This window comes from Diceros bicornis, chromosome 18 (assembly GCF_020826845.1).
Source record: "Diceros bicornis minor isolate mBicDic1 chromosome 18, mDicBic1.mat.cur, whole genome shotgun sequence".
NCBI lineage: Eukaryota > Metazoa > Chordata > Mammalia > Perissodactyla > Rhinocerotidae > Diceros > Diceros bicornis.
Window position 1 is genome coordinate 18,154,188 of NC_080757.1, and position 24,963 is coordinate 18,179,150.

At 34.9% G+C, this 24,963-nt stretch overlaps 1 protein-coding gene across 2 annotated transcripts in view; it reads right to left on the bottom strand.

Moving 5' to 3' along the window:
* TAOK1 (TAO kinase 1) overlaps positions 1-24,963 on the bottom strand; it is a 139,244-nt gene that overhangs the window by 20,541 nt on the left and 93,740 nt on the right. The window contains exons 8-14 of one of the 2 annotated variants that reach the window (XM_058560201.1): positions 22,244-22,335; positions 15,896-15,989; positions 13,653-13,734; positions 10,829-10,996; positions 8,363-8,566; positions 6,185-6,319; positions 1,289-1,525 (exon numbers count right to left, since the gene is read on the bottom strand). In XM_058560201.1, the coding sequence (XP_058416184.1) occupies positions 1,289-1,525; positions 6,185-6,319; positions 8,363-8,566; positions 10,829-10,996; positions 13,653-13,734; positions 15,896-15,989; positions 22,244-22,335 (1,012 nt within the window). Of the gene's footprint in view, positions 1-1,288; positions 1,526-6,184; positions 6,320-8,362; positions 8,567-10,828; positions 10,997-13,652; positions 13,735-15,895; positions 15,990-22,243; positions 22,336-24,963 lie in introns of those variants that run through there. The other variant, XM_058560202.1, reaches the window with a different exon arrangement.

Sequence of the window (24,963 nt, forward strand, 5' to 3'; positions counted from 1 at the left end):
AGTATGCCTTCCTTGCAGTAAAACAAAACAAACACACATTTATCGATAAATATAATTAAATCATGGCCTGTTATCTAGATTGACTTGTCTATTAGATAACATAATACGTACATTCATCTTCAAATTAAACCCTGACCTTTAATTCATATATTAAATAATATGAAAATGTTAAATATTAGATATATGTATCATACTGTTTTATTTCTGATTATATATGCAATACCTATTCATTGTAGAACATTTAGGATATACAAAAAAAAACACAAAGAAGAAAAATCTCATAGCACCCAGAGATAACCAATATAAACATTTTGGTGCATACCCTTCCTAATTTTTTCTATGCATACATATATTTCAAACAAAACTGTAATCATATTGTACATCCTGTTTCATGAATTGCTTTCCTAAATATGTTAGTATGTACTTCTTTCCAAGTTATTAAAAATACAACCCAATGCCCAACAGGATTCTAAATATCTGTACATTCTTTTACCAAATTATTTCAAAATCAAATATTTATTTACACCATAAATTATTTTGCCAAATTCTCTACCATTGTGAGAAGGTGGTTCTTCTTTTTTGGAGGGGGAGAGTGACCAGGGTAGCTATGATAAATAATGTCTCAATGTGGACTAGCCAGACATATTTGATGATATTGTGTGAATTTATTGAGAATCTTATATTTTAATTGTCAAACATGACTATTAAAATAAAATGAACTGATAGGACGGCAAAAACATTAGAAGGAAAGGTTTCACATAACAAGAATCCTTAAAAATGTACCTTTATCATATAGTAGAATGCCACTTATTTTTAAATAAATGAGCTAAATCTTAATCTCAGTCTCTCTTAATTTACAATCTCTAACACATTCTGTATACATTAAACTTCAATTATTCTCTGATATAAAAATGCTGCTACACATTTAAGGAAGATTTCCCAAAAAATACCCAGAGAAAAGAATCATGAATGATTTTTTTAAGACCTAAATCACCTAGTGATAGGTGATTTCTCAAACTCCTCAGATAACCAGGGTACCCGAGTCCTAGAATAGTTCAATGACTTACCCACTGTGACACTATAAAACTATCAAGAGTCAGGAAATGATCCCATGTGCACTGGTTCCCAGACACAGTATATTATACACATTATATAACTGTTTCTCTCTTTCCCCAACTGATTTGCTTGGTTCTGGGGAACAGATACCCTAACATCAAAATGCCATTTTGGTTAATTCTGTGATGGTCACAAGCTAGAATCAATAAATTAATAATACTGAATCAGCCACCTCTTTCTCCATGGCAGCCTGATGTTTCTTGATAAGTTTCTCCATTTCTGCAGCAAAATTGTTACGCTGAGTTTCAAGATCTTTGTCTAATCTGAGGCGATGTTCATCCATCTCAGCCTTTAGCTTATTTTCCAGAGTCATCAGCTGCTTTTGATGTTGCCGCCTCATTCTCTTATAGCCAGACATCTGTTCTCTGAGCTCAGAGTCCTGCTCATGTTCTTGCATTTGCCTTGTAACCTAGACATACAAACAATGAAAAGAAAAGAATAAAATAAAGCAAAACATTTTTCTTTCAAAAGCATTTTAGACCACTCTGCAATTAACTAAGTAGGCAATTAAGAGATCCTAGCTCACCTGAAATTTATACAATGCTATAAACCAATGTTACTGCAACAAACAAAAAATTAAAAAAAAAAAAAGGAAGAGATTCTAGTTCATAGTTTCTGATTAAATTTCCAGAGGTCTTTTAAAGAAATAGACACGTTGGCTCTAAAATTTATTTATTTATTTATTTATTTTTAAAAGATTTTATTTATTTATTTATTTTCCCCCAAAGCCCCAGTAGATAGTTGTATGTCATAGCTGCACATCCTTCCAGTTGCTGCATGTGGGACACGGCCCCAGCATGGCCGGAGAAGCGGTGCGTCGGTGCGCGCCCGGCATCCGAACCCGGGCCGCCAGCAGCGGAGCGCACGCATCCAACCGCTAAGCCACGGGGCCGGCCCTGGTTCTAAAATTTATATGGGAATGTAAAGGACCTAGAATAGCCAAAACGATCTTGAGGAAAAAAAAAAGTTGGAAGACATACACTTCAGTAATCAAAACAGTGTGTTAATGGTGTAAGGACAGGCTGAATAAACCAAAGGAACAGAATAAAATCTCGAAAGAGATCCACACACAGTCAACTGATTTTCTACCAAAAAGTCAAGTTAATTCAAAGAAGAAAGGAAAGTGGTTTTTTTTTTTTCGTGAGGAAGATTGGCCCTGCGCTAAAATCCGTGCTCATCTTCCTCTATTTTATATGGAATGCCGCCACAGCATGGCTTGACAAGCGGTGCATCAGTGCACGCCCGGGATACGAACCTGAACCCTGGGCGACCGAAACGGAGTGCATGCACTTAACCACTACGCGACCAGGCTGGCCCTGGAAAGTGTTTTTAACAAACTCTGCTGAAACAACTCATTCTCTGTATCAAAAATAAATAAATAAACCTTGACTCCTATACCACTCTATATAAAAAAATTAATTTGGGGCCGGCCCCGTGGCTTGGCGGTTAAGTGCGTGCGCTCCGCTGCTGGCGGCCCAGGTTCGGATCCCGGGATCGCACCGACGTACCGCTTCTCCGGCCATGCTGAGGCCGCGTCCCACGTACAGCAACTGGAAGGATGTGCAGCTATGACAGACAACTATCTACTGGGGCGTTGGGGGAAAAATAAATAAATAAAATCTTAAAAAAAAAAAAATTAAAAAAAAATTAATTTGAAAAGAATCATTTGATCTAAACATAAAACCCAGAATCATAAAGCAGAAGAAAACAATATCTTCATGACCTTGGGGTAGGCAAATATTTCTTGGGCAGGACAAAAAAAGCACTGACTATAAAGAAAAAAAAATGTATAAATTGGATTTTTTAATCGAGGTGAAAATCACATAACATAAAATTAATCCTTTTTAAGTGAACAACTCAGTGCATTCAGTATATTCATGACGTTATGCAACCACCACCTCATGGTTACAAAACATTTTTTTCACCTCAGGAAAAAAACCCTGTATCTGTTAAGCAGTTGCTCCCCATTCTCCCCTTCTGGTAACCACCAATCTGTTTCCGGTTTCTATGGATTTATCTATCCTGGATATTCATATAAATAGAGTCATACAATACGTGATCTTTTATGTCTGGCTTCTTTCATTTAGCATGTTTTTAAGGTTCATCCGTATTGTACAGCATGTATCAGTACTTCATTCCTCTTTATAGTTGAATAATATTCCATTGTACGCATATACCATGATTTGTTTTTGATGGATATTTGTGTTGTTTACACCTTTTGGCTATTTGACTAGTGCTGCTATGAATGTGTGTGTAAATGCACTTGTTTGAATATCTGTTTTCAATTCTTTTGGGTATATACCTAGGAGTAGAATTGCTAGGTCATGTGGTAATTCTGTTTAACTTTCTGAGGAATCACCAACTGTTTTCCATAGCAGCTGAACCATTTTACATTCCTACCAGCAATATACAGGATTTCCAGTTTTTCCACATGCTCTCCAACACTTGTTAGTTTCATTTTTTATTTATTTATTTATTTTTAGTAGCCATCCTAGTGGGTATGAGGTGGTGTCTCATTGTGGTTTTGACTTGCATTTCCCTAATGACTAATGATGCTGAGCATCTTTTCATGTGCTTATTGGCCATTTGTGTATCTTCTCTGGAGAAACGTCTATTCAAGTCCTTTACCCCTTTTTTAAGTGTGTTGTTTAAATTGGATTTTAAAAGTAAAAAATTTTAATTTCTCACCAAGACAACAGTAAGAAAAAGCATAGGCAAATCACAGATGGAGAAAAAAATACTTGCAAGATATATATAAGACATAAAACTTGTATCCAGACTATATAAAGAACTCCTACAAATCAATATTAAAAAGATGAATAAGAAATTAGGCAAAAGACTTGAAGAGACACTTTACTAAAGAACATATATGAATGGACAAAAAGCACATAAAAAGGTGCTTATTATGGTGACATCTTTAGTGATAGAGAAATGCAAAAAAAACCACTATGAAATTCCATTTCACATCCACTAGAATGGCTAAAATAAAAAAGTGACAACACCAAAAAATGGAGAGGATACAGACTAACTGGAACTCTTACACATTGCTAAGAAGCATGTGAAATGGTATAACCATTTTGGAAAACTGTTTGACAGTTTCTTATGAAGCTAAACATACATATGTCCTATGATTCAGCAATTCTACTCTTAGGTATCTGCCATAAATTAAAACATCATGCTCACATAAAGATTTGTACAAGAATTTGCATAGCAACTTTATGTATAATAGCCCAAAACGAGAATCAAACCAAATGTTCATCAATAGAAGATTGTAGTATATTCACACAATGGAAAACTATTTACAGTAATAAAAAAGAGTGAACTCTGATGAACACAACAACATGGATGAATCTCAAAAACATTAAGCTGAACAAAGTAAGCCAGACGCAAAAGAATACATTCTGTGTGATTCCTTTTATATGAAATCTAAAAACAGTTAAAACTAACAATAGTGAAGAAACAGAAAGTGATGGTCATGCGAGTGGAGAACTGACTAAAGAGGGGTATGAATAGAACTTTCCGGGATGACAAGAAATTGTACTTATCTTGTTTTTTTAGGTGATAGCTAATACTGATGTGTACCATTATAAAAACTCTTCAAATTGAATACCTAAGATCTATGCATTTTATTGTATGAAAAAAATCCAAGGCAGAAGAAGTTAGACTGAGTTATTATATTTGTACATAAATCTACATACTCTCTGAATGTTTTATTTGAAATAAATGGAATTACTGGGTTTAAGGATCCAGGTCTTAAGTTTTGTAAATCCATAACCTACCTGTTCTTTTTTTTTTTTTAAATATTTATTTATTTATTTAGTGTGTGTGTGTGGGCGCGCACGCACGCGGAAGATCAGCCTTGAGCTAACATCCATGCCAATCCTCCTCTTTTTGCTGAGGGAAGACTGGCACTGAGCTAACATCCGTGCCGATCTTCCTCCACTTTATATGGGACATCGCCACAGCATGGCCTGACAAGTGGTGTGTCAGTGCATGCCTGGGATCCGAACCCAGGCCGCCAGCAGCAGAGCGCGTGCAGTGAACTGCTACACCACAGGGCCGGCCCCATAACTTAGCTGTCCTTAATTAATTTGAGGGAGCCAAAATTTGGGACAGAAGACTTGCTTGGGAAACATTTAATATATGCCAAGTCACAAAAATGTTTTCCCACGAGCTGGCCTCTCTCTAGGTAGTTATTAAGATGGTGATGAAAACATTCAGCAATTTTTGCCAGTGCTTTGTTCAAAGAGTTATTTACATGTTGCAGAATAGTAGGAACAACCTGACGTATGGTGGGGGATGGCATTCTTGACCCCACATGTCATAGAGATTCATGGGCCATAGCACGGCATTTATAAAATCTGCTTATGTAGTTGATAACTCAGATAGCTCCCATATCTTTCTTTCTTTCTATCGTATTTTCTAATAGCCTACTTTTCCTAAGATATCTTAATGTAATTTCTTTCTATCCCTAGTATCCTTTATCATGTTTTGGTCCTACTTATCTGACTGATCAGGGTTATAAGTACCCCACTATACCAACATCTTTGTAAGGGACAAATAATCCATTTTTATTGTTATTTGGGAAATCAGCAGAACTCCATTTTGAGTATATCAAACTGGATTACCAGCCATTGCCAAACATTTCCCCTCATTTTAGTTAGCCTCAGTACTTCGTTATTGTCAATTCTTTAGGGAAATAACATTTCTCCTCTCCCCACCGTGCCTAAAACTGACTGATTATTAAAGGCTCAAACCATTTGTTTTAGAAATACTTCCTTTATGCCTTGAATCAAAGGTAATCTGAATTCCTCTTTAGTATCTTGTAGTCCTCTTAAGCATTCAAATATATTCTAACATATTAGTTATGTGTGCACGTCTTGAAGATATTATTAGCTTAATGTCTCTCAGAGGGCTTTGTATAATAATCGTTCTCATAATACGCACTTAAATGTTAAATGAATGTTTTGCAAAATAAACCCCAACCACAAAAAAATAAGATATACTTCAGTAGAGATGCCAAGGTCCAACATAAAAAATATATTTCTAATTCAGGGGAAGTACATACCAGCGATGCCGTCCGTATAGTAGCAAAGTGTTCTCGATTACGATAGTGTGATTTATGACGAGATACTTGGGGCGGCGATTGTGGATCTGATGCTCTTGTTCTAGGATCTCCCTCTTCTCTGTAATTTTCTTCCTCCTAGGCAAAGAAAGAGACAATACTATCTGAGGTGAAGAAACACAGTATATTTGAACTTTGAAGACAAAGTTTAAAGACAATTTGATGAATAAATCTCAAAGACAATTTTAAAAAGCAAAAACAAAATTTGGGAATGCTGTAATTTCATTTTCAACATAACTATAGTCAAGAGATATTATTTCCTCAGTGTATGAAACAGCACACAGATTCAGATTAAGAAAATCTATAAGGCTAGACTTATATCCTACTCATTACACGCAAAATTGAAAAGTTTTACTATAACTTAAAAACAAAGATGATGTAACATGCAGCCAGTATTTTAAACAGCAGTAATAAAATTAATTACCCTAAGGCTCTTGGGTTTTAGAAGCAATAATATAGCCTAAAAATATCTTTATAATACTTCTGCCACTTGTCCAAGATAAGTAATCAAAACATAGTTGTAAAAATTTTAAGAACTGATATCTTTCCTTACCTACACCTTAGTTTACTTACTGAAGAGGAAGTCAATTAAGCAGCAGCCAACTAAATGTGGGAATAATCTTTTTTATTGCTGATTCTATTGTCTAAGAATATAAAAATTAAACATGATTTTGCCCTGAATAACACTAAATCATTCCCAATAACTTTTTCTGTGTGTGATAAAACATATGTAATATAAAATTTTCCATTTTAACTATCTTTAAGTGCACAATTCAGTGGCATTAATTACATTCTCAATGTTGCGCAACCGTTGCCACGATTTTCAAATCTTTTCATCAACCCAAAGGGAAACTCTGTATCCATTAACAAAAAATCTCCATTTCATCCTCCACTCAGCCCCTGGTAACCTCTAACCTACTTTCTGTCTCTATGAATTTGCCTATTCTAGATATTTCATATAAGTGGAATCGTACAATACTTGTCTTCTTGCACCTGGCTTATATCACTTCGCATAACGTTTTCAAGGTTCGCTCATGCTGTAGCATGTATTAGAATTTCATTCCTTTTTATAGCTGAATCACATTCCATTAGATGTTTATACCACATTTTGTTTATCCATTCATGTGTTGATGGACACTTGGGTTGGTTCCATCTTTTGGCTATTACGCCTAATAACTTTTTAGGTCATACTGCAAGCTGTGAGGTTAAAAAGAAAGCATTTCTATTAATTGCTAAAAGGAGTTACTGGACCTTCAAATATTTTCAAAAAAATTTTAAATTTTGCACTTGAAAGTACAAAGAATAATGTAGCAAACACTCATATTTCCTAAACTCAGGAATTTTCCACAATTATAATTTTCCACAATTACACTCAGTTTTATTTTAAAGGTGTAAATGTTATGCATAATGTAAAAGTCACTTTTGATCATCACCCATCCTAACCCTTTCTCCCACTCACCAAAGGCAACCATTATCAAGAATTTCATGTGTATACTTACTATTTTTAAATTCTTTGTTTTCCATCTAAATAACTTCAAACAATACATTCTATACTATTTCTTTATTTCTTTCTTCTAATATTTTTAAAACATCCTTTTTGTATTCTCAAAATATTTCTTTTCAAATGCAGACATTATATTGGGAATTAACAAGCCTACTGCCATTTTATTTTATTTTTTTTATTTATTTTTTTTGTGAGGAAGATCAGCCCTGAGCTAACATCCATATGCTAATCCTCCTCTTTTTGCTGAGGAAGACCGGCTCTGAGCTAACATCTATTGCCAATCCTTCTCCTTTTTTTTCCCCCAAAGGCCCAGTAGATAGTTGTATGTCATAGTTGCACATCCTTCTAGTTGCTGTATGTGGGACGCAGCCTCAGCATGGCCGGAGAAGCGGTGCGTCGGTGTGCGCCCGGGATCCGAACCCAGGCCGCCAGCAGCGGAGTGTGCGCACTTAACCGCTAAGCCATGGAGCTGGCCCCTACTGCCATTTTAGAATAAGTTACCTAAAAATGTTCCAAACTTCTGAAACATCAAAGAAAAATCTCCTCTTAAACCGATCAGCTGAAGAAAATTATTTACCAAGGTTGACATTTTTTTTCATTGAAATCCAAATACTCACAGGTTTTAAATGGATGACAGAACTATTAGACATCACTGTGTGGTCTCCCTCCATCATGTCTAGCTCACTCTTGTCATCTGAGGCATCTGGAAGACTGTTAACACTACTGCTTTGGCTACTGGCACTGATGGACATACTAGGGATAGACTGATTACTTCCAACACTATTCACTGTTCCTGTCCGTCCAACACCATGATCTTGTTCCTAAGGGAAAAGAGCATTAGCTTCAAATATCTATATCTCTTTTGATTCTTGATTATAAGCACCTCGCACATTGCTTGGCACATAGTCTTTAGAAAGAAAGTCAGAGGTCTATCATTAGAAATTCCCTTATTTGCCAAGACCAGGAAGTTTACCAACTATTGACAGAAATCAAACAGATAAAAATGACCAGCAAGTAAATAACAAAAAACCCAAACAACTATGTGAAAAAGTCAGTTCATCAGTTCTGGGTTACTTCGAAAGTGTAGCATTTTCTCTAAATTGTTTTGACATTTTTTGAAATCCATTTCTACCACACATTTCATGGGGGATATACAGAGATTCTGCTCATTTCTCAATGATCCCCATGGGTAAAACAAGCCCCAATCTTTTTTTTTTAATCCTATAAATAATAGCTTTTAGTTGTGTGTGTGGTTTTTTTTTTTTTTTTGGTGAGGAAGATTGGGCTTGAGCTAACATCTGTTGCCAATCGTCCTCCTTTCGCTGAGGAAGGTTGGCTCTGAGCTAACATCTGTGCCCATCTTCCTCTATTTTGTATGTGGGACGCTGCCACAGCATGGCTCAATGAACGGTGTGTTGGTCTGCACCCGGGATTTGAATCCACGAACCCCAGGCTGCCAAAGCGGAATACGTGAACTTAACCACTACACCACTGGGCCAGCCGTTTTATTTTTTATTGAAGTCTTTTATATTTTTCTTTCTTCCTCAGAATATAGTCTCTAGCCTATTCTTCTACCACCAAATAATTTAATATTAACTCGTATCTATTTTTGTGTACATTAAAAATTACATATTACACATATATCTAATCAAAATCACAAGAATGTTTTTCTGAAGCAAGCAGGCAAGCAATGGTGTCTGGGCACCAACATTATAGTAGTCTTACCAAAACTCTATAAGATACGCAGAATTTAACAAATACAGACACATGGTATATATATAGGAACTTTTCTTACATCCCTAGCCTAACAGAGATGCTGTTACAGATTTAACTACATTAGAATTTTATTAATTTCACAACTTTACTAAAATATTTCATATATCTAAGATATCCCAACACAATTTTCTTTTCTTTTCTTTTTTTTTTTTTAAAGATTTTATTTATTTATTTTTTCCCCCCAAAGCCCCAGTAGATGGTTGTATGTCATAGCTGCACATCCTTCCAGTTGCTGTATGTGGGACGCGGCCCCAGCATGGCCAGAGAAGCGGTGCGTCGGTGCGCGCCCGGGATCCGAACCCGGGCTGCCAGCAGCAGAGCGCATGCACTTAACCGCTAAGCCACGGGGCTGGCCCCCAACACAATTTTCTAATGACTATTATAAGATTTAAAAAACAAAATAAAAGCAAAACCAAAAAAAAACAAAACTGTAAGTTAAGAAAGTCTTGTATTTTATAGTTCATTAATTATGCAGCACTTTTAAAAAGAAAAGTAAGTAACTACTGCTCCTGGTTTCCGACTGCAAAATGATCTCTCTCACTGGAAAGCAATAAAAAAGAATCAAAGCTTTGGAATTCTGATAGGAGCAAAGAAGAAAACAAAATATTTAGAGCAAAAAAAAAAAATAGCTCCACAAATAATAAGCTTTATACGTATATTTCTTTGTGAGAAAGTTCTATAACATTTCTATTGCAAATTTTATTTCCATTCTCCCTTTTTAAAAGGCAACATGGAAAGAACTTGGCCTTGAGAGCAAGAGATATATGAACTTGAACCCATTGCGTCTGCCTATGGTGAGTTAGTTAACCACTTAGCCTTGCTCTACTTATCTGTAAAATGAGTATTTAAGAACTGTGTAGATGGCATGAATTATGCAGAACTGAAAAGAATCAAGTGAACCTGATGACAGAGTAGAATGCTTGGCAACTTTCTAATGATTTCTGAATACTGTCAATTTCCACAGACTGTAATTTCAAGTATTTCCAAAAGCATGTTCCATGGAATCGGACAATCAGGCAAAAGAGGGTTCAGTGGCCAAGAAATATGAGATGGACTGGATTAAATACAGTTGAACAGCTTTATTTAATCAAAGACTTCGCAGGCCTTTACTATGCCAACGTGCACTATGGAGCGGTTGGGTTTAAAGAATGCAAAACCTTTTTTTTCCACCTGTGATCTTACATGACTAGTTTTAAGAAAACACAATCTGGGAACCACTGATATGAAAGACTTGTGGCAAGACAAGTTGCATAAGGAAAGAAACCAACAAAGAGAGCTCAATATTTGAGTCACTTCTAAGTTATTACCTCCTCTTCTTCCTGTGCTTCTACTGCTGGTCCGTTATGTGCCTCTTGGAAAAGGAGTTTCTTCATCTTTCGATACTGCAGATTGTCCAGCTCTCTCACTGCATCCTTTGTCCTTTGAATGAGATCTATTAACACTGTTTCAGGACGCTCCCGAAGAACAAACATGTGCTGGATAAGAGTAAAAGGTAAAAGTCAGGTTGAAACCTATATATTTTTTTCAATTGGTACACATGTACTCTTCTCTTCTCAGACCCTAGAGTAATCATGATAGGCAATGCATATAATCTACAGCTATCTAATTCTATTACACTTCTGACTTCTTATACTTACAAAATTGTCGATTGCATATATATACTCTGTGCCTACATAACTAAACCTGCACATTTTATAAAAACTTTGAACATGATACTTTTATTGGCCAAATGAAAATGTAGAGTTGAAATAATCAAAAGGTCTAATTAAACACTAAGAATTAACTCTAATTAGAGCTGTAAATAAAGGCTAAATAAGTTTACATATTCTTACAACTGCTGATTTCATAGAAATGGCATGTTCAGTTCTGAGTTACATTAGATTTCAACAGGAATGTATTTTCTGACGGTGGTTAATGTAACATAAACTTGGATATTAAGGGTTTCTTCATATGTTGCATAAACAACACTCTTCATAAAATACTAGCCGTTGATTAAAAGCCGTTATATTATTAGTGATTTTTACCACTAAATTTTAATAAAGCTTAACTTCATCAAATACAGAAAAGTAGAAAGAATTTCACCATTAGAATTATCACTGTTCCATCCTGATATATTTCTTTTCAGAAATTTTCTGTGTATAGATTTTGTTTTGTAGATACATAGTTAGGATAGGGATTGCATAAAGACACCTTCTGCCTTGAGTTCATGAGATGCCCTTGAAATCTTACAACACTTTTACCTTTTGTTAGCTCAAACTTACTTCTTTTCCATGCAAAGAGCTATAACTATATGATATTTTATTCTACTTTCACTGTCCTAAGTATTACGTTATTTCAAACTCATAAATATAATACCTATAGAATATTCATCAAATGTTTATGCCAAAATTATTTTAACCATTACCCTAATTCTGGATAGTTATTTCTAATTTTTATTCTGAGATAAATAGCTTTATATAATTTAAAAACTTTATTAATTTTTTTTTTCTTTATGACAGACTATGACTGTAATGCAATTAGGCCAAAGGGAAAAAAGCACTTGATACTTCTTATCATTTCCAATAAGGCTGTGCCAATACACGCTATGGACCAGGTAAATGAATACTATATGCAGACTTGGGATCTAATCACTAAATACCAAATACCTGGCCCTGGTGGGCTGGGTTATGACTGAAAGAGCTCCTTTTGCCTATACAGTCATGTGCCACATAACAACGTTTTGGTCAACGATGGAACACATACATGACGATGGTCCCATGAGAGTAGTATCATATAGCCTAGGTGTGCAGTAGGCAATACCATCTAGATTTGTATAAGTATACTCTATGAGGTTTGCACAAAATTGCCTAACAATGCATTTCTCAGAATGTATCCCTGTCATTAACCGATACATGACTGTATTAGGCAAGCGTAAGAAGCCGGTTACATTCTTCCTTTTTCCTGAGCCTTAGCTTGGTATGTACCATTATTTACAATATTAAGTCTTCCTATCCAAAAATAATATATTTCTAAGTTTGATCGTTTTCTAAATGTAGATCTTGCTTATTTTTCACTAACATAATTCCTAGCTATACTAAACCTTTTGTTGCTATTGTGAGTACCTATTTATTCAGGCTTTCAGTTTTGAGACTATGAGTAAGCTTACTGCGTAAAATTCCCCAAGCATTACTGAAACTTTATATTGCTCTTCTGCATACTGTGGTTGCAAATAATACTATCAAATATATATAATATCCTTTTAATTTCCTTGTATCTTTAACTTAACTGATATGTGTTGGTGAAAATAAACTGAACTTCTTGAAATTCTAAAACATTCATGTAAAAATAGTCTACTTAAATCTTTTAGTGAAAAATCACAAGATTCCTAGGGTCACAAAGAGATACAGTCAAAGCCTACTTTACTATTGCCTTATCTAGATGCTTTAAGAACTATATTAAGTTCAACAATACTATTATTGCTATTAATAAGATAACCAAGCTCCAAATGAAATAATAAATTTTTGAGGACAGAAAACATATACCAATCATGTATTTAAATTAGGCAACCAAACCTACAGAAAACTGAATAGAATTTACATAATTTTTAAAATATTTTCATTGCTTCATTAGAAAAATCTATTTCTAAAAAGGAAACAAAAATACGATACCCATTTTTAACGATTTCTTTTGAAATGTCCTTCCTCCCACAATATTTATATATTACACATAATTTCTCTTTTTTTCTATTATTTTAATATAGGACAGATCAATATATAAAGTATGGTAGATACAAAAATTAGATCCAAAGTTAAACTACATTTTACCAACTTTGAAATATTATTCCACATGAATTAAAACTTACAATTATAACTCATGAATATACTTGTGCATACAAAATTTTAGCCATTTTTAAATATTTAACTATATATTCTATTCAGACATGGTAAAAGCAGTTAACCAATTTTGAAAAAAACAAACAAAAAGACTCAGCATCTAAGAAAAGTTCCGAGAGAACAGCATACAAAATTAGTATTTTAGTAAAAATTAGTACAGCATACTTAATACTGATTCAGAATCAAAGAAGAATAAAATACATTCTTTAAAATAGTTTCTTAGGGGTAGAAAACAGACTTTGAACATAACAAAACTGACCTTTAAAAGTTCCTCTGATGTAGGGCGATCTTGAGGGATTTTCTGGAGGCAAGAATCTACAAAGTTGCGAAAATAATCAGACCTATTGTAAAGGAAAGTATCAGGTGAACATATTGCTATTTCCTTAAAAAACACATCCATAAATCAAGGCATGTGCCTATTGGTGGTGGTGGGGGATGGAAAAGAAATGATAAACAAAGCAGACACCATATATTATATATTTCATATAAGTTTATGAAAAGCTATCTAAAGCAACCAATGAATCTTTACCATTTTCCAAAGATAAACTTGCACAGACTATTTAAAAATCCTGCTCCCACGTATTTAAATATCATAACTCATTCTATACTGAGGCAAAATTTTTCTTTTTTGCATTCAAATCTAAGATAATATTCCTCTCAATTTTCTTTTTCTTTTCTCTAAGCCATCTCTCTTGTTTACCCCTTGGATCATCTTCTATATAGCATGTTTCAAAACATCACTCTGTGTGCTTTGTAGTGAGCATTTTTTAATATCTGAGTATTTGGTGTCCCTGAGCAAATGCATAAAATTTCCATTAAACCTAGAAAATCAATGAAGATATTTTAAAAAATATTAGAAGTCTGCAATATATTATTAGATAGTGTTACTGATGAGAGTTCAGTGAGTAGGGCAGTAAGTAATAATTATTCCATCAATGTTTGTCTTCAATATTCAAATAAGATTTTAAGTTCCTTGTAGGCAAGAAAATTCTTTTTTGAATCCCCAAGGTATCAAACACAGTGTAAAGACAGTCTGTGTTCAGCACATTTCTTATATGTACCATAATACTAAAATCTTTGCCAAAAGGTTCTTTCTATATGTCTCTACATAAGTAGTAAAGACCTAAGAATATGCCTTAATTATGTAATCTTTAAAAATATAAAGTATAGTTAATTTATGCATCTACTTGTGAATTTTAAAAATATTTATTAAATATGCTAGATATTTCCCTAGAATTTTTCAAATGCTAGATATACCTGAAGAATTAATTTCCCACAAAAATTTTCTATCACTGATAAAAATCCTAGTTTTCTAAAATTGTCAATCTGTTCTCCATAAACTTCTTTACATGAATGAACTTAATTTTATCAAATCAAGGAAGCAGTAGGAGAACAAATATCAGAGCACTCTGAATAATAAATATCATAATAACAACGGCCGGTCCCGTGGTGTAGCGGTTAAGTGCGCGCGCTCCACTGCTGGCGGCCCGGGGTTCGGATCCTGGGCGCGCACCGACGCACTGCTTGTCAGGCCATGCTGTGGTGGTGTCCCATATAAAGTGCAGGAAGATAGGCACGGATGTTAGCCCAGGGCCAGTCTTCCTCAGCAAAAAAAGAGGAGGATTGGCATGGAAGTTAGCTCGGGGCTGATCTTCCTCACCAAAAAATAAATAAATAAATAAATAAATCATAACAACAATTAGAATGATTCCAAAGTTATGAATTATCTGATAACTCTGATAAATCAAATCATTTTACCATATAAATATAAATTTTTGTATACTATATAAATTATAAATCATTCCCCAATAAAATATCACTACAGGTGTGGCTATCTATATATTTTAATTATAAAATATTAACGTTTAAATCATGCTATTTATTATATAATCAGGGTTATGGTTTCTAAAGTTCAAAGAAAAAATAAAATATAAATTTTTATAAAAAGCAATACTTTTGGGGGCTGGCCGCCCGTGGCTTAGCGGTTAAGTGCGCGAGCTCCGCTACTGGAGGCCCAGGTTCGGATCCCGGGTGCGCACTGACGCACCGCTTCTCTGGCCATGCTGAGGCCACGTCTCACATACAGCAACTAGAAGGATGTGCAACTATGACATACAACTATCTACTGGGGCTTTGGGGAAAAAAAAAGGAGGAGGATTGGCAATAGATGTTAGCTCAGAGCCGGTCTTCCTCAGCAAAAAGAGGAGGATTAGCATGGATGTTAGGTCAGGGCTGATCTTCCTCACAAAAAAAAAAAAAAAAAAGCAATACTTTTTGCTTCCATTTGGCATCATCTAGCCTTTATTTCTGAACTGAGTTATATACACACTATGAAAAGCAGACGTAATAAAGGATAAACATGATAAAAGGGTACAATAAACCTATTTTAATATTTCTTCAGATAATACATTTTACCTAAATGAAGTGAAATCATTTTGATAACATTATGAAAGGCATTTAATTTATACAATGTTGAGTACTGTATCTTTTAGCGATACTCACCATTCATTAGACTGTAGTGTAGGGGATTCATTTTGGGCTATGTGATATAAGGCACTCATTGCATTCATATTAAATAAAGGAGGCTTCCTTTCCGCTATAAAAAAAAAAGAAGAAATCTTCCTATTAAAATAGGTGCCTGTTACATAGGGGCACACAAGTATTGCTCAAGTTTCTTTTGTTACATAATCTCAAACTTAGAAAAAATTACAACTGGAGTTCAAAGAACTTTTTCAAGTGAAGCAATTTAGAGTAAATTGCTGACCTGATGCTGCGCCACCCCTAAATACTGTAGTGTATATTTCCTATAAATAAGAACATTTTACTAGAGAACCATAATACATCCACTCAATCAGGCCATTAATGATACATAACTATCATTCAACCCTCAAACCCCATTCAAGTTTCACTCAAATGTCCCAATAATGTCCTTTGTAGCAAAAGTGAGCTTTGATTATTTGTGTCCTTCAAGGAAATTGTCTATTTTATCTAAGTTGTTACATTTATCAACATAAAATTCTTCATAATATTTCCCTATAGTCCTTTTAATACCCATAAAATCTGCAGTGACATCACCTCTCATTCCTAATTTTGGTAATTTGTGTCTTCTCTCTTTTTCACCTGATCAATCTGGCTGGAAGTTTATCAATTTTATTAATTTTCTCAAAAAACTAGTTTTTGGTTTCATTGATTTTTCTCTATTGTTTTTCTGTTTTCTATTTAATTTAATTTAATTTTCTATTTAATTTGATTTCTCCTATGATCTTCTTTATTCTCTTTTGCTTATTTTGGGTTGAATTTGCTCTTCTTTTTCTAATTTCTTAAGGTGAAAGTTGAAGTCATGACCTTGACAATTTCAAAGTATACAAGACTCTGGAATGTCCCTCAATTTGGGTTTGTCCTATGATTAAATTTGGGTTATACATCTTTGGCAAGAACAGCACAGAAGTAAATGTTATATTATTCTCATTGTATTCTATGAGGCAGTGTGTGATTTTGAATGGTTCCATTATTGATGGTGTTCACTTTGATCACTTAAGGCAAGTCTGCCAGGCTTCTAACATGGTAAAATTTCTCTTTTTTCCTTTGTAATTAATAAGTATTTTGTGAGAAGATACTTTGAATCTATATAAATATCCTGTTTTTCCAAAAACTTTCATTTTATTTTTTTTTTACTTATTGTATGGACTTACAGATCTCTATTTTATTTAATATGTTATAATCTGCTACTATCATTTATTTCGATCTTCAAATTGCCTCACATTTGAGCAGTAAGAACCTCTTTATGCTGGTTTCTGTCTTTTTGACATTGCTCCACCATTCCTTGATCACTTCCTTGCTTTCTGGCACACTAAGATGTTTCAGGCTCATCTTGTACTTTCCCTACTCCAGACACTGGATCAACCATTTCTCCAAGGAGCCATGGCAACAGGTGTGCTCACTGCTACTGAGTTATCACTGCTATTAGATCCTCTCAGGGGATAGAGTTAGGGAACACATACATATACACAATACATTTATATGCATACACGCACATTAAACATCTATATTTGTTAATTGAAAACAATTGAGTTCACTACCATTTCTCAGATCCAATCCAATCCCATAGTATTTATTCTAGCTTTCTCTCTTTCCGTTATTTGCAACACTCCTCTTTGACAATGAGAAACCTCGCTCTCTTTATTCTTTGTATTTCCTTATTTGATAAATTCCCCGTGTGTATCCAAGTCTCCCATCTATGTCACCACCCTCTCTCCTGAGTAGATGCCTCCCTTTCCCTGCTCAAGTTTTGAAACCTCATCCCAAGTCACTCTATAGAGTGAACATCATCTTCACCCACTCAGTTCCTGATACCCCACCCAAACCGGGTCACTTCTCTGCACTGAGGCCCTCCTTATCAGTCCTCATGAAGGAAGCCCTCTTCTTTTTGACCAGGCACTGCCACTGCATCAGGCCACCCCCAAATACAAATGTCCTCCTTAGGCTCTGACCCCATATAATAGGACGCTCCTACTGTTGTCACCTCCTCACCCTATCTAGGCTCTGATACCCCGTGCTCAGTCACCTCCATGTTATGAATGTCTTAGTCACCACACTAGGGCTCCGAATCTCCAAATCCGACTGCCTCCTTGCATATATACCCTCATTAGACTCTGTTTCCACATACACGGCTATTTGTCTGTGGGAACTCCCTCCTCTTCACATGATTCTGACACTCCACCATGGCTCACCAGCTGACATGGACACCTACCTTACATTGTCCTACCTAATAGCTTTAAGACTGAATAGTTTAGGAAGGGGAAGGGGTTACTGAAGAAATTCTAAATGAATGAAATACTTGCGTTTCTATGATAATTTATTAAAGTATTTAAATTTTTTTAATGGTGTACCATCAATATATCAAACCAGAATACGCTTTTTGATTTTGTCACTATAAAATTTAACATCTCTCAATTTTGTCAGAAAACACTGAATTTATTAGCCAGAAACCATAGAAGAGATTTATCAAATTTAAAACGTGGTAGAGGGGCCGGCTCCGTGGCTTAGTGGTTAAGTGCTCGCGCTCCACTGCTGTCGGCCCGGGTTCGGATCCGGACGCGCACCAACGCACTGCTTCTCCGGCCATGCTGAGGCCGCGTCCCACATACAGCAACTAGAAGGATGTGCAACTATGACATACAACTATCTACTGGGGCTTTGGGGGAAAAATAAATAAATAAATAAAATTATAAAACGTGGTAGATTTTGGTGGATTCAACTGACACTTTCTATCTCAAATTCTTATAAGCTACCACAAAACCAATATGATTCAAACAAAATTTATTTTTTAAAAAGTTACAGAGATCCTATTCCTTATTATCTTATACACATTTCTGAAATGTCTCTATCCAAAAATGTAGATTGCTTCTGTAAAATTAAATTTTGAGTTGATTTTTGTGTCTGGTATAAGATAATGGTCCAGTTCCAATCTTTTGCATGTGGCTCTCCAGTTTTCCTAACATCATTTATTGAAAAGACTGTCTTTCCCCACTGTATATTCTTGGCTCCTCTGTTGTAAATTAATTGACGTGTGTGGGTTTATTTCTGGACTCTCTATTCTGTTCCACTGTGTCTGTTTCTACGCCAATACCATATTGTTTTGATTATTATAGTTTTCTAATATACTTTGAAATCAGGAAGCATGATGCCTCCAGCTCTGTTCTTTCTCAAGATTGCTTTAGCTATTCAGGGTCTTTTGTGGTTCCATGCAAATTTGTAGGGGAGTAGAATTTGCCACCTCAAGATGTGTCTCTTTGGCATGAGGATTATTTTTGGCTGGTTATTTTTTAAAAAACTGCAGACATGGGAAAAGCTTTGAAAACCAAGAAGTTACCCTTTGTAAGAGACATTTACATTTGCAAAGGAAATCTCCATTTGTAAAGACGTCTCCCTCTCTGTACCAGGAAGAGGGGGATGACTTTATCTCTAGAACTCTTATTAAACGTGGAAGGCAAGGACTTAAATCTGCATAATAACCTTACTCTCGTTTACTGTGCTTTTCTGGTAATCTCTCATAACTGACTCCCCCCACCCTCAACATCCTCTTTTGTCTTTAGTTGAAGATGATATTTAAGGTGGCAACCTCGGCAATTCTGGTGAGTTGCTCAGTTTTCCTGGGTTTCTCCTATGTATACATGTTATAAAGCTTTGTTTGATTTTTCTCCTGTTACTCTGTCTCACGTCAATTTAATTCCTAGACCAGCCAGAAGGACCCAGAGGGAAGAGAAATAGTCTTCCTCTCCACCAATTTTAGGATTGTTTGTTCTAGTTTCGTGAAAAATGCCATTGGAATTTTCATAGAGATGGCACTGAATCTGCAGATTGCTTTGGGTAGTATGGACATTTTAGGATATTAATTCTTCCAATCCAGGAGCATGGAATATCTTTCCATTTATTTGTGTCTTCTTCAATTTTTTCATCACTGTCTCACAGTTTTCAGCGTACAGGTCTTTCACCTCCTGGGTTAAATTTATTCCTAGGTATTTTATTATTTTTGATGTCATTGTAAATGGGATTGTTGTCTTAATTTCTCTGATAGTTCGTTTTTAGTGTATAGAAACACAACCGATTTTTGTATACTTATTTGTATTTTGCAACTTTACTGAATTTGTTTATTATTTCTACCAGTTTGTTGGTGGAGTCTTTAGGGTTTTCTATATATAATACCATGTCATCTATCATGTCATAGGGACAGTTTTACTTCTTGGTCATAACACATAACCATGTTATTTTAACATTTATGATAAGAAAGTATGAAGGAGTCATATTTATTTAGAACCATATTTATCACAACCATGGATAGTACAATTGATTTAAATTTGTTCTCTTATCTACACTGTAAGAAAATAGGTTGCTTTAATTCATTATCTTGAACTATTTTGAAGTAGAAAAGTATATAACAGATACATTTCCCAAGACTGTAAATCTAATTTGCATGGAAAATCATGCCTCTAGACCTGTACTAACAGGGTAGCTACTAGCCACATGTGACTTTTTAAATGCAAACTTATTTAAATCAAATAAAATTTAAAATTCCGTTCCTCAATTGCAGGAGCCACATTTCAAGTGCTCAAAAGCCACGCAGATACAGAACACTTCTATCATCACAGAAAGTGTTATTAGCCTGTGCTACTCTAGCCTTTCCCTTGGAACCAAAACCAGGCTTAAAATATAGTTCCTGACTTAGTACTTCATAATTCAAAACATTTGTAAGTAAAATTTTAAAAAGTAATCATGAAAGACTACTTATGAAAGTTGAAGATGCCAAATGTATTCCTAAAACTCTAAGAGAATTTCTTTAAAATGTCTGACTTATTTAAAATTATCTAAAAGCAGTCAGTCACTGCTTTTTTCAATCTTCTGAAGTTGCTTTATTATAAGTGTAAAAACTATCATTGTGAAGAAATTCTATTTTATGAACTACAATAACAAGAGCAAGAAGGCCTGGAAAAACAAGAAGCTACTTCACAGAAACTGCCGAGTTTAGGCAGATTTCTTTCTGAGCAGTACAATCAGCCAACGAATACCTTCTAATCAAATGAATATTAAAATATATCAGTGATCTAACAGAACCATTAATATAATTTCACTATCACCAAGGGGCACATGTATGCATCAGCCAGCACAAGTATATAAAAACACCCAGGGGAAGAGTACATTAACCAGCTTTTCTACATTTATACCCAGGTTTCTTAAGAAATTAATTAGGATTGACCAATAGGAAGAAAAATCAAGGGTAAAAGAACACTTAAAGATACCCCAAATTGAGACCAAGAGATCAGAAGAGAATGACATTATGGTAATCTCCAAATCTCTGTTTGCTGATGTTGTAAAACTTTAAAATAAATATGATGATATAGAGCTTGAAGACAATAGTTAATGTAGGAATTTCAATAAAAGTGAAAAATATTTAAAGATTATATTATTTTGGAAAAATATTAGATTGCAAAATACAGTCTGGTTATAACAGAAATTACCATTTCATCTACTGTGTAATGATAAGCAAAGCTTTACTTTTATTTTACCTCAATTTACCTATTTATTTTAGAAAACTACTGACAAACGCAGGTTGATAATGACTTATCGAAATTACACAAGGATTTTACTTTTAACGTGTTATTTTCAATCCTAGAATGGTTCGATTAAATATTCCAATACTTCCCACTTTAAATAAAGTTTAATGGAATATTCTTCTAAGAAGAAAAAAAGGAAAGAATATTAGGCTGGTGCGGAGAAGCTTGGGGAATCAAGAGCAAGAAAATGCCCATCATCTTCAATTACAGTGACAGTTTAATTACCCACCTGGCTCACTTACAGTGGGAATGTTAAAGTTATGATGGTCCACTGCCTTAGATATGGTTCCATTTATGGGCAACAGAATAAAATGTGTGCATAAAATCAAACTGCTATAACATGGTACGCAGTCTGACATCTAATTCTCATACCTAACTCAAAGTATTAAGCATCCTAGGTAGAGGTAAGTCATGAATGCTTTAGAGATCTTCTATAGATGGTAAATCTAGTAATCATAGACATATTCTATATGTTTAACAAATACTCATTAATGTTAGGCATAAATACCTCAAACTGAATACCGTAGTAGAAAATTATTTTAGACCTAATTTATCAGAGCAAATATAATACACCTAACAATATATATAAAAACTAGTACATAAGCAAATCGAAAACTTTAATATATTTATTGATCCCCTTAGTAACTGACATAAAAAATAAAAAACTATAATTTGGTACAGAAATTGAGGTAGAACATTGATGAAAACTTACTACATAGTAATAAAGAACAATGCTTACCTAGTTCAATACATGTTATTCCAAGAGACCATACATCTACTTTGCCATCATACTGTCCTTCGTCCATGGCTAAAATTACCTCTGGAGCCATCCTAAAACATAAAATGTCATCTAAATTAAAGTAAAAAAAAATGTATACTATTCTTTAAAAATGTAACAACCATCTATGTGGAGAACATTTGTGTGAATTCCAGACAATATATCTGGACATAAGAATTTTTATAATGGGAAATAAATGCATTACAGATTGTGAGGTAAATATTTACCACTGCATATAGCGTGAGACTCATTCTCACCATCTGTCATGATCATATACATACAGCATCCTAAAGGAAAGATGCCCCAGAGCAGGGTTGTATTCTACATCTGTTCAAGTTTGGAGATTCTAATATTGCATATCCTTTAGGCAAGTGGTTCTCAAACATTTTGGTCTCAGAATTCCATTACAAAAGTCTGATTTTTGCTTGAAAGATGGAATTCTATCATTGGCACTGAACACCGTCAGTTGTTTTTCTTGACCTGACAAGCTCACTCCATTTATTTGAGAAAATATCTGCCACAATAACCAACACTGAATAATCACAGTTTGTCCGTCTTTCTTTCAAATAAGAATAGTGTTTTGTGATAAAAGTGGCTAGGGCAGAAGTGGCTAGGGCAGCTCACAACTAAAACAATCACACAATGATCAATCTTACAGGCATCTTAGCTTTAAGATGAAACACTAATTCATGTCTTCAGCTAGAGTCTAACATTCCTTTGCGGGGTGGGGAAGGAGTCTGTCTTTCTTTCTTTCTTATATTTAATTGAGATAACACTGGTTTATAACATTATGTAAATTTCAGGTGTACCTCATATTTCAGGTTCTGTATAGACTACATTGTGCTCATCACCAAGTCTAGTTGCCATTCGTCACCATACAAATGCGCCCCTTTACCTTTCACCCTCCCCTCACCCCGTTCTCCTCTGGTAACCACCAATCGGTTCTCTGTATCTGTGTGTTTGTTTCTTTGTTTATCTCCCACATACTAGTGGAGTCATACGGTATTTGTCTTTCTCCCTCTGACTTATTTCACTTAGCATGATACCCTCAAGGTCCATCCCTGTTGTTGAGTCTAACATTCTTGCTGGTACTTTACCTTACACTTTATTTGTACTTGGTGTTAAGCGCAGACAGACACTTAGAACAGCTGCTGACTGCCTCAATAAGATTGTCACCAGGCCTCCTAGTGTGTGTGTAAAGACATATAAATATGTACCTAAGTCCTGTGTTCCAAATTCACTATATACAAATTAAGAAATATGTAAATAAAGTAAACTTTCAACTGTCAATAACAGGGTGTTTCCAATGTATTCTTTTTTTTTTTTTAACTTTTTTCTTTTTTGGTGAGGAAGATCAGCCCTGAGCTAACATCCATGCCAATCCCCCTCTCTTTTTTGCTGAGGAAGACCGGCCCTGAACTAACATCTATTGCCAATCCTCCTCCTTTTTTTTCCCCCCTTTTTCTCCCCAAAGCCCCAGTAGATAGTTGTATGTCATAGCTGCACATTCTTCTAGTTGCTGTACGTGGGATGCCGCCTCAGCATAGCCAGACAAGCAGTGTGCCGGTGCACGCCCAGGATCCGCACCGGGGCCACCGGTAGCGGAGCACACGCACTTAAACGCTAAGCCACAGGGCCGGCCCCTCCAATGTGTTCTTTAAGATTTTAAAATAAGTTTGGGAAATTACTAAGTTAAGCAAAGTTAAGCAAGTAATTTTGTTTTTTATTGCAGAACTTTCCAGGGCCTTTTTAATATCTAAAATTCATCATTAATTTCTAAAGAGGGGAACTATTAAGAGATATTATTTGCTTATAGAACCCTCTTTTATAGAAGGGAAGTGGACTCTGTCTAAACTTGGGTTCTACATAAGAAATTTTTGGTCATCTAAAGCAGTGGTCTTCAAATTTTTTTATTCTCTTACCTCCAACGAATTTATAAAAACTATGTATCCCCTTACACATTTTTTAGTTGTCATCTAAATGTTATAAATTTAATAGATGCAAAGGATATAATACACAGCATATGTACTGTATATTGTATATGTGCTTTAAAGATATTTAAAACTTGGAGCTGCAGAATTAGCTCATTCAGTCTGTTAAAAACACTGCCGTATAACCTAAGTAACAAAGCAAGTTTTCATGGCTGTATCATCAGTCAAATCAGAATCACTATCTGTCAGAAAGTCTGACTTCATTTTTCAATGCAAATAAAACGTTAATGTGTCCCCATGACAACCATCTCAGTTATGAATTCTACACTAGAAAAAAAGAAGAGAGGGAAGATAATTGGGGAGAAAAAGAAAGCAAGGAGTAAAAGGAAGGGAAGCGAAATGATTGGAAACACACAAAGCCCTGCCAAGAGTTTGTGTCCTGACTCTTCAATATTTTTCATAGATGCTATATATTCCCTCAGGTGTTGCTTAGAGGCTTTTACAACCCAGAGCAACGAATCACTGTAATATTCAGGATGGGTAAGAAGCTTTCTTTTATAAAGTGGGAGAAGGGAGATTTGAAAGGCAGATGGAAAAGATATAGTGGACCTAAGACACCACTCTCAGCATACAGAGAAAGAGGACACATATGGAAGTTGAAGATTTGGAAAATTATTTCCTTCAAACTTGCAGACATTAATATTGAATTATTTATGGATAAAATTAGATGATGTCTAGAATTTGCTTCAA